General features: G+C 38.8%; 1 protein-coding gene across 4 annotated transcripts in view; it reads left to right on the plus strand.

The window, feature by feature from the left end:
* Positions 1-11877, plus strand: part of MC2R (melanocortin 2 receptor) — a 39002-nt gene extending 27125 nt beyond the window's left edge. For all 4 annotated transcript variants that reach the window (XM_038525575.1, XM_038525578.1, XM_038525576.1 and 1 more), the window contains one exon: positions 9960-11877. In XM_038525575.1, coding sequence (XP_038381503.1) covers positions 10084-10974 — 891 coding nt within the window. In that variant the 5' untranslated portion in view covers positions 9960-10083 and the 3' untranslated portion in view covers positions 10975-11877. The remainder of the gene's footprint in view (positions 1-9959) is intronic.
* The last annotated feature ends 3841 nt before the right edge of the window (positions 11878-15718 follow it).

Below are 15718 nucleotides of genomic sequence, written 5' to 3' on the forward strand. Positions count from 1 at the left end.
CATCACATTAATAAAAGAAATCATTAGATACAGAAAAAACATTTGACAAAGTACAACATCCATTCTTGATAAAAACCGTTGACAAAGTAGGTTAAGAGGAAGCATACCTCAACATAATAAACTCCATATATGAAAAACCCACAACTAATATTATCTTCAATGGGGAAAAATTGAGAGCATTTTCCCTAAGGTCAGGAACAAGATAGGGATGTCCACTCTCACCCCTATTATTTAACATAGTAGTGGAAGACCTTGTCACAGCAATCAGGAAACAAAAAGAATTAAAAGGCATCCAAATTGGCAAAGAAGAAGTAAAACTTTCACTATTTACTAATGACATGATGTTATACATAGAAAGACCTAAAACTCTACAACAATAACAACAAAAACTACTAGGACAGTAAAGTCACAGGACACAAAATCAAGGTATAGAAATCTGTTGCATTTCTATACACCAACAATGAAGCAGCAGAAAGACAAAGTAAGGAATCAATCCCATTTACAATTGCACCAAAAACAATGATACCTAGGAACAAACCTACCCAAAGAGGTGAAAAGCCTCTACTCTGAAAATTAAAAGACACTAATGAAAGAAACTGAAGATGATACAAAAAATGGAAAGGCATTCCATGCTCATGAATTGGAAGAGCAAATATTGTTAAAATGTCTATGTCACCCAAAGCAATCCACACATATAATGCAATTCTCATCAATATACCAACAGCATTTTTCATAGAACTAGAACAAACAATCCTAAAATTTGTATGGAACCACAAAGACCCTAAATAGACAAAACAATCTTGAAAAAGAAAAGCAAAGCTGGAGGCATCATAATTCTAGACTTCAAGTTATATTACAAAGTGGTAGTGATAAAAACAGTATGGTACTGGCACAAAAACAGACACATCGATCAATAGAACAAAATAGAAAACACAGAAGTAAACTTACAATACATGGTCAATTAACCTTTGACAAAGCACGAAGGAATATCCAATAGGAAACAGCCTCTTCAACAAATGGTATTAGGAAAACTGGACAGCGACATGCAAAAGAATGGGCCACTCTCTTATATTATACACAAAAATAAATTCAAAATGGGATAATGACCTAAATGTGAGACAAGAAATCATTAAAATCCTAGAAGAGAACACAGGAAGTGACTTCTTTGTCATTGGTCATAGCAACTTCTTTCCAGATATGTTTCCTGAGGCAAGGGGAACAAATAAATAGTAAACTATTGGGACTTCATCAAAATAAAAAGCTTCTGCACAATGAAGGAAACAATCAACAAAACTAAAAGGAAAGCTACAGAATGGGAAAAAATAATTGCAAATGACATATCTGGTAAAGGGTTTGTATCCAAAATATAAAAGTCAACACCAAAATAATTATAATAATCCAGTTAAAAATGGACAGAAGACATGAATAGACATTTTTCCAAAGAAAACATACAGATGGCCAACAGACACATGAAAAGATGCTCATCATCACTCATCATCAGGGAAATACAAACCAAAACTGCTATAAGATATTACCTCACATCTGTAAAAATCAATGGCATAACTAAAATCAACAACACAAGAAACAACAGGTGTTGATGAGGATAGGGAACCCTCTTCCACTATTGGTAGGAATGCAAAGTAATGCAACTACTCTGGAAAACAGTGTGGAGTTTCCTCAAAAAGTTAAAAATAGAACTATCCTATGATCCAGCAATCACACTACTGGGTTTTCACCCAAATAATAAGAATACTAATTGCAAGAATACATGCTCTCCTATGTTTAAGGCAGCATTATTTACAAGTTATGTAAACAACCCAAGAGTCCATTGATTGATCAATGGATAAAAAAGATGTGCTATATATACACAATGGAATATTACTTAGACATAAAAAAATAATGAAATCATGCCATTTGCAATTTCTTGGATGGATTTAGAGAAAAAAGTGAAATAGATAAAGACAAATACCATATGATTTCACTCATATGTGGAATTTAAGAAAAAAAAAGAAGCAAAGGGACAAAAAAGAGAGAGAGAAGTAAACCAAGAAATGGACTCTTAACTATGGAGAACAAATCAGTGGTTAGGGGAATGGAGGTGGGGGTGGGGATGTGTTCAATAGGTGATGAGTATGAAGGACTACACTTGCTGTGATGAGCATGTGGTGATGTATGGAACTTCTGAATCACTATATCATACACCTAAAAATAATATTACACTGTATGTTAACTAACTGGAATTTAAATATTTTTTTTTAAAAAAATGGGTTGCACTCCACCTGTAGACCCTACCAACCAGATTGGCAGCAATTCGTGAATCCACATGAACAATGGCTGACTGATGGCCTCTTGAAGATGACTCCATAGACCACACTATTTCAAATTCAAATTTCTATTCACGTTCGGTAGCCTCCTCGGATTTATAGGGTTGACAGGAACAGATTATCAATGTCCATTGACTGAAGTTGGGTTTCAGAACCACCTCTTCCTAAGAAGTACCAGAATCTCTTTCACCATTTCTTTTTTTCTTTATCAGTTCTACCATCAAATGCATTCAAGATTGAAAATGCATAATACCAAATCTGATTAAACTGGCTCTGGATAGGGTATCAAGTAGGAAGATCTTGAGCTTACCAGGTCCCACAGACACAAAATCTATTCTGTATATATAACAGCTATCTCTGAAAACAAACTGAGTTGACTAGCAGAACAGATCATACAAACTAAGGATACAAAGAGAAAGCCACATTGAGATAGGTGGGAGTGGCAGACATGTGGGTTAGTCAGTGCCCATACATCCAGGATGGTAACTCACAAGTGGGAAGGCTATCAAAGCCAGAGAAGCCCCTCCTGAGGAACAATGAGTCCAAACCCCACAACGGGCTCTACAGTCCAAGAAACCTGCACTGAGTAGATGTGCCTCTATAACATCTGTCTGAAACTATAGAGCTTATGTCTGGAAAATGTAGAGGGCAATAGGAAATGGAGACTTCATGCCCATGATTTCACTTGCTCTGAGACTCAGCACAGAGACAGAAGTTTGAAAAACACCTGAGTTATACACAGAGATCTGTTGACGAATATTAGGGTTGTGCCAGACAGCAGGGACCTGTTGCAACATTCCCCAAGGACAGAAGCAATGATGGGCACTCATTTTTTTCTAGCTGGCCTAGCACTGGTACCTGCTGTGCTAGCACTGCTCATCCTGACCCATAATTCCCCTGTGGACTTGCCCCATCTAACCCAGCTGCCAGATCTAGGCCCCTGCCAAATGGCTCACTGCCCTACCAGTCTCAGCAGACAACCTCAGCCTGCCCCAGAGCCCATCCCGAGTGGCTCATGGCCCCACCACACCTGGTGGATGCCATCAGGCTTCTCCCAAGTGGCTCCCTGCCCTACCAGTCCAGCAAGTACCCTCAGCAAGCAACAGAGCCGCTCCAAGCACCCCCATCCAGGGAAGCCAGCACTGAACACCAGAATGTCTACAGAAGTCTCAGTCAGATTTCACAGCAAGCTGTACCAGAAGCCTGTCCCATTCACCAGTGCTCTCACAGGAGTCCAGCTAGAAGGGCCAAAGACCAACTCTGCTTACCAGCATGCTTGCAGCAGCCATGGCAAAACATTGCAGGCAGCCCTGCCCGGGACAGCCACACACACCAGTGAGTCTGCACTGTGTGATCCAGCCACAACAAGAGGGTACACGCAGCCCACACAAGCGTCAGTCATAGGGCACCTGGATCAAGTGATCAGGAGAATTTGAGCTACTAAGCCTCACAGGTGACCTTCTGCATAAAGTCAATCTTTTAAGGCTAGGGATCATAATTAATCAGTCATAACTGATCTACTGAATACATAGAAATTACCAAAGAGTTAGACAAAATAAGGAAATAGCAGAATATCTTCCAAGCAAAAGGATAACAAAACCTCAGAAAAAGAGGTAAAGGTAACCTGACATTGAAAACAGATATTCAAGTTCAGGAACCACAGTGCCCTAAGCAAAATGAACTCAGAGGGAGCCATACCAAGACAAATTATAATCAAAGTGTGAACAGTTAAAGATAAAGAGAGACTCTTAAAAGCAGCAAAAGAAAAACAACTAGTTATATAAAAAGGATCCTCCGTAAGACTATAAGCTGATTTTTCAGCAGACACTGCAAGCCAAAAGGGAGTGACATGATATATTCTAAGTGATGAAATGAAAAAACCTACAACAAAGAATACTGTACCCAGAAAGGTCATTACTCAGAATTGAAAGAGAAATTTTCCAGACAAGAAAAAGCTAAAGAATTTCATCACCACTAAAATAATCTTATAAGAAATGTTGAAGGGACTTCCTTAAACAGAAAAGAAAAGGCCATGATTAAAATAAGAAAATTATGAAAGAAAAAAATCTCACTGGTAAAAATAAACATAGAGTAAATGTAGTGGATCAACCATCTGCATAACTAGTATGTAGATTAAAACAGAAAAGTTATACAATCATTTAGATCTACAATAATTATTCAGGTATAGACAAAATAATAAGATGTAAAATATAACATCAAAAACATAAAGCAAGGGGGATAAAAATGTAGCACTTTTAGAATGCACTAGAACTTAAGCAACCATTAACTTAAAATAGACTGCTATATGCTATATACATAGAATTTTATGTGTGAACCTCATGGGAACCACAAACCAAATATCAATAATAGATACACAAAAGGCAAAGATAAAGGAATATAAGCACAACACTAAGGAAAGTCACCAAATCACAACAGACGAGAGCAAGGAAAAAAAAGAAAGAACAGAGAAGAACTACAAAAACAACCAGAAAACAATCAACAAATGGCAAAAGTACATATCTATAAATAATTACTTTAAATGTAAATGGACTAAATGTTCCAATCCAAAAACATAGTATCACTAGATGGATAAACAAAACAATACCATGTATACTATGTACAGGAGACTCACTTCAGATAAAAAAACACACGGCCACTGAGAGTGAAGGAATGGAAAATGTATTCCATGCACATTGAGACAGAAAGTTGGGGTAGCAATATTTATATCAGACTAAAGAGACTTTAAACCAAAGACTGTAATTAGAGACAAAAAAGAACTTTACATTATGATAAAGGGATCAATCCAACAAAAGGATGTAACATTTGTAAATATCTATCCACCCCACATAGGGACACCTAAATAAATGAAGCAAATATTAACAGACATAAAGGGAGAGATTTACAGTAATATAATAATAACAGGTGACCTTAACAACCCACTTACATCAATAGATAAATGATCCAGACAGAAAATCAATAAGGAAACGTTGGCCTTAAACAATCCATTAGACCAGGTGGACTTACATATACAGAGCATTCCCTCTAAAAATATCAGAATTCACATTTTTTCAAGTGTACATAGAACATTCTCCAGAATAGACCACAAAACAAGTACCAGTAAATTTAAGAAGATTGGAATTATATCAAGCGTTTTTTCTGGCCACAATGGTATGAAACTAGAAATCAATTACAAGAAGAAAGCAAATATGTGAAGACTAAACAACATGCTAACTTAACAACAAATGTGTTAATGAGAAAAATCAAAGAGGAAATCAAAAAATACCTTGAGACAGATGAAAATGGAAACACAACAGTTCAAAATCTATGGGATACAGCAAAAGCAGCTCTAAGAGGAAAGTTTATAGGAATACAAGCCTACCTCAAGAAACAAGAAAAATCTCTAACAGTCCATCCTTACACCTAAAAAACATAGAGAAAGAAAAACAAAGCCCACAGTTAGTAGAAGGAAGGAAATAATAAAGACAAACAAAACCGATAAATCTTTAGCTAGACTCATCAAGAAAAAAAAAGAATACTCAAATAATGCCAGAAGTGAAAAAAGGAGACATTACAACTGATAGCAAAAAAATACTAAGGATATAAGAGACTACTATGAATGACTACATGCCAAAAAGGGAGATAACCTAGAGGAAATGGATATAGTACTAGAAATGTACAATCTTCCAAGACTGAATCAAGAAGAGATTTTAAAAAAACTGAACAAACTGATAACTAGTAATGAGATTGAATCAGTAATTTAAAAAACTCCCAACAATCAAAACACTCTTCATAGATGAATTCTACCAAACATTTAAAGAAGAATTAATACTTATTCTTCTCAAATGATCCCAAAAAATTGAAGAGGAAAGAATGCTTCCAAACTCATCCTACGGGGCCAGTATTATCCTGATACCAAAACCAAAGACACTACAAAGAAAGAAAATTACAAGCCAACATCTCTGATGAACATGAATTAACGCAGAAATACTCAATACTCAACAAAATATTAGCAAACCAATTTCAATTGTAGAGTGAGGGGATCATACACCATGACAAAGTGGGATTTATTCCAAGGATGTAAGAATGGTTCATCACCCACAAATCAGCCAATGTGACATATCACGTTACAAAAAGGAAGATAAACATGATATGATCATCTCAATACATGCAGAGAAAGCATCTTATCAAATTCAACATTCATTTATGACTAAAAACTCCCAACAAAGTGGGTATAGAAGAGAATGCCATATCACAAACCCACATTTAATGTCATATTCAAAACTTTTCCCCCAAGATCAGATACCACAAAACAAAAATGCCCAGTCCTGTCACTATTATTGAACATAGTACTGAGAATCCTAGTTATAGCAATGAGAGAAGAAATAGAAATAGAAGGCATCCAAATTGAAAAAGTAGTAAAATTGTCACTATTTACAGATGATATTACATATATAACCCTAAAGACTCCACCCAAAAATATTAGAACTAATAAATTAATTCAGTAATGTTGTAGGATACAAAATTAATATACATAAATCTGTGGCATCTGTATGTATTAATAAACAATCAGAAAGTGAAATTAAGAAATAAAATATTCATACTAGAAAGCGGCCCAGTTTCATTCTCTTACATGTAGCTGTCCAGTATTCCCAATACCATTTATTAAAGAAGTTTTCTTTATATTTTTTTTACACTTTATATTCTTGCTTCCTTTGTCAAAGATTCATTGATCATATAAGAATGATTTTGTTTCTGGACTCTGTTCTGTGTTCATTGACTTATGTGTCTTTTCTGTGTCAGTGCCATAGTGTTTTTGTTATTATCATTTTGTTGTACAGTTTGAAATTAGAAAGCGTGATATCTCCAGCTTTGTTCTTGTTCAAGATTGCTTTGGCTATTTGAGGTCTTTTGTATTTATATACAAATTTTAAGGTTCTTTGTTCTAGTTCTGTGAAAATTGCCGTTGGATATTGCCGTTGGTATTTTGATAGAGTTGCATTAATATCCAAAATATATAAAGACCTCACATAACTCAATATGAAAAACGATCTAATTAAAAAATAGGCAGATGACCTGAATAGACATTTCTCCAAAGAAGAAATATAGAGGGTCAAAAGACACATGGAAAACTGCTCAACGTCACTAATCATCAGGATAATACAAATCAAAACCACAATGAGATATCACCTCACATCTCACAGAATGGCTAGTGTCAAAAAAACAAGAAATAACAAAAGTTAGCAAGGATGTGAACAAAAAGGAAAACCAGCACTGTTGAAGGGAATATAAAATGATGCCACCACTATGGGAAACACTATGAAGTTTTCTCAAAATATTAATAGTACTGTCATATGATCCAGCAGTTCCACTCTTGGTATTTATCTGAAGAAAATGAAAACTCTAATTTGAAAAGACATATGCACATCCTATGTTCACTGCAGCATTATTTATAATAGCCAAGATATGGAAGCAACCTGAGTGGCATCACTAGATGAATGGAGACAGAAAGAGAGGGTGCTACATCTTTATAAGAAATAGGCTCACCCTATTATATAGGCTGAGGAGTTTCAAGATCTACAGTCCTCAAGCTGAGGCCCAGGAGAGATGATGGTATAGTTTCAATCAGAGAGTCTACAGCCTCAGGAAGCCTGGGTGGCTCCGCGGTTGAGCACCTCCCTTCGGCCCAGGCCATGATCCTGGCATCCCAGGATCAAGTCCCACATCAGGCTCCCTGCATGGAGCCTGCTTCTCCCTCTGCCTGTGTCTCTGCCTCTGCCTCTCTCTGTGTGTCTCTCATGAATAAATAAATAAAATGTTAAAAAAAAAAAAAAAGCCTACAGCCTCAAGACCCAAGAAGAGCTGATGTTTCTTTTTGAGTCCAATGACCCATCTCAGCAGTCAGGCAGACAGAGCTCCCTCTTACTCACTGGAGGATTTTTGTTCTATGTGGGCCTTCACCATATTGGATGAGGCCTGCTGGGGAAGGCAACTTGCTTCAATCGGTCTACTGATCCAAGTATTATTCTCCCCCAAAGCACCCTCACAGACACCCAGAATAATGTTTGACCAAATGTAGGGCACCTGAGACCAGTCAAGTTGACACACAACTTGACACACATCATTGGCCCCATCCTTTCCAACATACGTAGATACATGAGTGCACGCTGACAGCATAGAGACTTCCCAGGCCTACTAGGGGAAGCTAGGATGACTGAGCATCCTGGTTTGCCTGGGGCTGAGGGATACGACTGGACACTGGTCTCTCAGTCCCAGGCAAACAGGACAAGGTGGTCATCCTAGGTAGAACCCTATCAGCTGCTACCACCTGTCACTCCACTTCTCTTCTCTCTCTCTCTCTCTTTTCTAAGATTTTATTTATTTATTCATGAGACACAGAGAGAGAGGGAGAGAGGCAGAGACACGGGCAGAAGGAGAAGCAGGCTCCCTGCAGGGACCCCGATGCAGGACTCGATCCCAGGACTCCAGGATCATGCCCTGGGCCAAAGGAGAGGTACTAAACCGCTGAGCCACCCAGGGATCCCCCTCCACTTCTCTCTTCACATCAACCTACCTAACTCAAAAACTTACACCTTAACACTTGACCTCTGACCTCAGTCCTTTGTAAGAAAATTCCTTCCTTTCCAGGAGAAACCTCACTATAATATAGTAACGTATGCCTTGTGGACTTTTGATCAAAAGCTACACTCCTAGATGCACTCTCCCTGGGACCACCCTAAAGCATGGCAGCTGGCTTCCCACACACTCAAGTGAAGGAGAATTAAGCTCCGTCCCTTGAAGGGAAAAGTGTAAAAAATCTATGATCATGCCTTTAAAACCACCACCTTGGCAAAGGCAAACTTGACACATTTCTTAAAACTGCCTGTGTCCAACCATCTGAAAACACAATCAGTAAAAATTCCACAAGCTCTCAGCAGAAGACTTCTCAAAGTTGTTCAATTATGATTTCCTCATCCCCTTCTGTTTGAGGGAAACTGGACCCTTCTGGTGCCATAATTGAACTCCAACACCTTGGAATTATTGGAGTTCTCCAGAAATACCACTCCTGTGAGTTCTATCTTTGAAATAGAAATAATAACATGTATTTTGGGATCGGTACATCAATACTTGCCATTAAGCCAGTAGCTGTAGGGTCAGGCAGTGACCCAAAAGACAAACAGTGAAATAGAAAGGACCTAAACATCTCATTTATTCATTGAATCCAGCCACCACCTTCCAATCAAAGAAGGGTAGTTGTGTGCTTTCCTGTTTCTACACATGCCTTTCATTTGTTTTACTTCTTCTTCTTTTTTTTTTTTTTCCATTTCAATCCATCTCATTTAATCTATCTCACACACAGTTGGATTCATGAGGATGGGGCATGGAGAGAGGAGAGGACAAGGACAATCTTTGTTTTTATCTCTGAAGTCAGAATTCCATTAACAATGTTTTTCTCATAGAGAAGTTAAGATGAGAATCCAGTAAACTGTTTTATTTAAATTACTGCACCATCATATTTTGTTGAAGCAATAGAGCTTTTAAAAGATAATGTGACTTAGCTTTTATTTTATTTAGACTATTTAGCAACTAGTCTATAATATATATATAATATAATATATGTCACTATATATTCTTTAGGTGGCCTGGTGGTTTTTACCTCTGACCTCCAGCAAGTACTACAAACAAGAAAAGATTCTGAAGAATCAATCAAGCTTTCTGCCGAGGCAGAGTAACACCTTTGTCTTAACCACTAGCCGGAGAAATGAAGCACATTATCAATCTACATGAAAACATCAACGATACAGCAAGAAATAATTCAGACTGTCCTCATGTGGTTTTGCCGGAAGAGATATTTTTTATAATATCCATCATCGGGGTTTTGGAAAATCTGATGGTCCTTCTAGCTGTGATCAAGAATAAGAATCTGCAGTCACCCATGTACTTTTTCATTTGCAGCCTGGCCATTTCTGATATGATGGGCAGCTTGTATAAGATCCTTGAAAATATCCTGATCGTGTTCAGAAACATGGGTTATCTCAAGCCTCGGGGCAATTTTGAGACCACAGCGGATGACATTATGGACTCCCTGTTCATCCTCTCCCTCCTTGGTTCCATTTTCAGCCTGTCTGTGATAGCAGCTGACCGCTACTTTACAATCTTCCACGCTCTGCAGTACCACAGCATTGTGACCATGCGCCGAGCCATCGTTGTCCTGACGGTCATCTGGACAGGCTGCACAGGCGGTGCCATTACCATGGTTATCTTCTCTCATCACGTCCCCACAGTGATCACCTTCACGTCGCTGTTCCCTCTGATGTTGGTCTTTATCCTGTGCCTTTATGTGCACATGTTCTTGCTTGCCCGTTCCCACGCCAGGAAGATCTTGACGCTTCCCAGAGCCAACATGAAAGGGGCCATCACACTGACCATCCTGCTTGGAGTCTTCATCTTCTGTTGGGCTCCCTTTGTCCTTCATGTTCTGTTGATGACATTTTGCCCAAATAACCCTTACTGCGCCTGCTACATGTCCCTCTTCCAGGTGAACGGCATGTTGATCATGTGCAATGCGGTCATTGACCCCTTTATATATGCCTTCAGGAGCCCTGAGCTCAGGGAGGCATTTAAGAAGATGATCTTCTGCAGTAGGTCCTAGTGGAATTATTGGTCCCTGATTTTAGAAGCAACAGGGATAATTTTGTCAAGTAACAGAATAACATGACACACCAACAAATGCTCATGCTTCCCCGCGGATCCGTCCTTTCCTTAATGTGCGCAAGGGTTATCCCACTAACTAGTGTTTGTAATAGCTTAGTCCTGTGTGAAGAGTCTTGCCGTAGGTTACAACTTTTATGACCACAGAGAGAAAACAATGCATGAAAAAGAATGACCGACTACAAAGCACAGATGGCAATATAAACATATAAATCTAAGAGTTTTTGCACTAAGGTAAAAACTTGCTCTTCTATAGATATCTAGCAAGCCTGTTGCTGAGATTGCCTTCCTAGGCTGGAGGGCGTTGTAATCAGTTTCTAGAAGTTAAAGCGCCAGGACTGATGCTCAGGGCACAAGCTACAACGTGTTTGTAAGCAAGTGAAAGGTGCCAATAAATTACTGCAACTATCCAGCATAGCCACACAGAATCCCTGCCCTCCCCCCTCCTTCCTGCCTGCTTGCTTTACTGTATTCCACCTTAAATCTTTTTTTCAATCTTTTGGAGCCCAACACAGGGCTTGAACTCATGACCCTGAGGCCAAAATCTGAGCTGAGATCAAGAGTCAGACATCCAAAGGACTGAGTCATTTGAGACGGTGCCCCATCTCAAATCTTTTTGGAAGTAGGCAGGGCATAAATTATCAATGTCAAATAAGCGGCTCTGAGTGTCCAATAATAAAGGAAACTTCTCTGTTAGCCCTCTTTGCTCATGGAGTATCCCACTGGCCTTAAAATCCTTTCCTGTTAAAACTCTCATGATTCAGAAGCATAAATTTCAGAGGAGGAAATAAAAATTTAATACATGACCATGTGGAAATAAATAAAGGCCAGAGGAAAAATGTGACTATTTGTTTTTTTTTTGTTTTTTTTAAATAAATTTATTTTTTATTGGTGTTCAATTTACCAACATGCAGAATAACACCCAGTGCTCATCCCGTCAAGTGCCCCCCTCAGTGCCCGTCACCCATTCATCCCCACCCCCCCCCTCCTCCCCTTCCACCACCCCTAGTTCGTTTTTGAAGAAAGCATAACCATTCTTTGTGCGTGTGTCTAAATGTAGGGGTAAAAGAAGAGACTAAAAACCCCAATATATATTGTGTAGAATGATTAGAGAGTGTGAGTTCACCTCACCTTGTGACTACGGGAGAAACCAAAACGGAAACACCACTTCAAGAACAGTGCTAGTATGGAGACCCAGGCCAGAGACTGATGAAAAACCTTTTAACTCCTTCCACAGATGAGTGTAAGAGGCAGATGCAGTCACTGGAAAGTTTCATTCTACTGTCAGCCACAGGAAAGGTGCCAGATATTGAGAAGCAGCGTCCCCGGTGACAATATAGAAATAAAATTGGCAAGTTCATCCATTTTTTAATAGCTAAAGATAAAGCTTAAAAAAGAAGCAAATTCTGACCATAAGCCCTTGCTGAGTTGGAGGGTTATTTAAAGGGATGAGTGATGAGAGAGAGGCAAGTAAGGTCTTTAAATTCACCGAGCAGCTCTGCGTGGGACCCACGGAGAGTGGCTGAGTCTTCTGCAAGAGGCAATGCTTGATCGTCAAGGGAGTTTTCCCTGAGCTGCTGAGAGGAGGAGCCAGCCACAAATAGGACTTCTTGCCTGGTAGTGGTAAGGGACAGGTGGGGGGGGGCGGCTAGGTAGGGAGAGAGAGGTAGGGGGCTCCGTGGTCAGGCTCACAAGAATCCCCAAAATGCAGAAATGTAAGGAAACCGAGATAAGACAACAAAGCAGACCATCCTCCCTAGGTGCTGGGGTGGGGGCGGAGGTGACTATTTTTTATGACTGTCACCTATGAGCATCAAAGAATAACCAGACCCTAAAAAGAAGTAAGTCATTAAAGATGCTATCACCAGTCCTTACTCAAACCAAGATTTCCAGGCAGGTTTCCAGACAGCATTCATCATGGATTTGAGATGGAACCTGAAGTATGTCTTGTCCTCTGTGTTCTGTAGAAATCCTTCCTTGGTTACTTCTTGCCAAATGGACAATATTACTCGAATGTATGTTAACTTGGATTTCTTGATAATTAAGACACTAGATGGAAGCTTATTTTTCATAAAATCTAAAGCACAACCCTATAAGTGATTTTTAAGTGTTATTTCTATTGTTAAAAGAATAATGTATAGAATATTTTTTTCTGTGATTGAACTGAGTGTTCTCAATAAAATGTAGACTTTCTTTGATGTTGTGCCTCCTGTGATACCATAGAGGTGAGTAGTGCAATTTAACAACCGTCATAAATAGTCCCAAAGTACTGTGCGTGTTGAATTCTGCTTTGTTAGTAACTTTGCCATCCCCTCATCACTCCCAAGCTCTCGGCTGTTACATCCGTCCTCAAAGGAAATCACCTAGAAATTCCTTCACCTCTCACTGTCTTTCATTTGTTACGTTTAATCTGAGAAACAAAATCAAGAAGGCTAGAAGGCAAAATATAAAGGCTGAGTTCCAACTCAGAGACATTGTCAATTCTAGTCCTTAGCATCTTCAAATCAGTTCAAGGTTTTTTTTTTTTTTTTAAGATTTTATTTATTTGTTCATGGAGAGAGAGAGACAGAGACACAGAGAGGGAGAGACACAAGCAGAGGGAGAAGCAGGCTCCATGCAGGAAGTCCGACATGGGACTTGATCCCGGGTCCCCAGGATCACACCCTAAACCACTGAGCGACCTGGGCTGCCCAAGTTCAAGGTTTTTAATACTTATAATTACTGGGGGGAAAGTGTGGTTTCCTACCCTACCTTTCTATGTAATTCAAACAAAAACAGTATCAAACTGCATACATTTGAGTAAGAAAGATCAACATGGCTCAGATTTTTCCCATGATGATCCCTTCAGTTCTTTTTTTTTTTTTAAAGATTTATTTATTTATTCATTCAGAGAGAGCGAATAGAGAGGCAGAGACACAGGCAGAGGGAGAAGCAGGCTCCATGCAGGAAGCCCGATGCGGGACTTGATCCTGAGTCTCCAGGATCACACCCCGGGCTGCAGGCGGCTCTAAACCGCTGCGCCACTGGGGCTGCCCCAGTTCTTTTATTTTGATCAAATTTTTAAACTGCTTTGCTGATACCATTGATGAGGAGCAAAAGGAAAGCTGAGGGCAAAGCACAAGCTAACACCACACAACCCTCCTTCCCAGGTGAGATTTTTTTTTTAAACTTAAATTCAATTAGCCAACATATCGTACATTGCAGATGTAGAGTTCAATAACTAATATATAATAATAATATAATAATATAATAATAATAATAAATAATAATATAATAATAACTAATATATAATAATAATGTAGAGTTGCAGATGTAGAGTTCAATAACTCAACAGTTGCATATAACCCAGTGCTCATCATATCACATGCCATCCTGAACGCCCATCACCAAATTGCCCCCTCTCCCTTCCAAAGATAGTCAGTTTGTTTCCTACAGTTAAGAGTCTCTTGTGGTTTGTCTCCCTTTCTGATTTATTCCCATTCAGTTTTTCCTCCCCTCCCCTGTGATCCCCTGCACTGTTTCTTACATTCCCCATGTGAGTGAAACCATATGATAATTGTCTTTCCTTGAGTGACTTATCTTGCTCAGCATAATACCCTCCAGTTCCATCCATGTCTATGTAAATGGTAAGTATTCATCCTTTCTGATGGCTAAGTTAGTGCAATGGAATATTACTCCCCAGTTGAAATATGTGTGACATTCCTCAGACACCCCTGGTTGCCCAAGAACAAAACAAAGGGAAAAAAAATAATTAACTGATAGAGATCACAGTCATGTAGGATATGAATCTCCATCAGTTTGCAACTGTCCTAATGATTTATGAGAAAATAGCAATCTCCAGAAACCTCTAGACTCAATTTCCTGGAACCCTAACATCACCCTCCCCTCAATAGGATAGAAAATCTTATATAATCAGGCACTCCTCACAACCCCAGTGCAGCTCTTTCTACCCATGGGTCCTGTCCCTGTGCCATAATAAAACACCATTTTTGCATCAAAAATGTCTCAAGAATTCTTTCTTGATCATTGGCTCTGAACCCCACCCCTCCAAACCACATCACCATAAGCATATGTACAGTTTTATTGATAATGTAGCTTTGGATCAGACAGCTGAGATTAAATAAAGGATGAAGTACTATAAATGACTTGGTGTCCTCTTTTTTTCTCTCTGCCTTTTTGTTGTTGTGATTTTTAATTTATTTTTATTTATTTTTATATTGAAGCATAATTGGCATACAATCTTATATTCTTTTCAAGTGTACAACACAGTGATTCAACAATTCTATACATTACTCAGTGTTCACTAAGGTAAGTGTAGTCACCATCTGTCACCATACAACTTTATTACAATATTATTCACTATATTCTCTATGCTACACTTATTTATTTTACTACTGAAATTTCATATTTCTTAATCTTCTTTATCTATTTTGTCCATTTCTCCACCCACCTGGTGTGTGTCCACCTCCCCGAGGTGAGAAACAGGCTATAAAACAAATAGCTCCCTAATCTCTTTTCAAAGTAATTGACTTTATTTTCATCAGTGATGGATAAGCTTCAGCATCCTCAAAAATAGCAGTTTGACCACCTTCAAACTTAGGGTTTGACAAAAAGGCAGCTGGGAGAACAATAGATGCATTAAAGGTATAGGTGGTTATATATGCTGGGGATTCTGCTGAGAGAAG

The sequence above is a fragment of the Canis lupus genome, chromosome 1 (genome assembly GCF_011100685.1).
Source record: "Canis lupus familiaris isolate Mischka breed German Shepherd chromosome 1, alternate assembly UU_Cfam_GSD_1.0, whole genome shotgun sequence".
NCBI classification, from domain to species: Eukaryota; Metazoa; Chordata; class Mammalia; order Carnivora; family Canidae; genus Canis; species Canis lupus.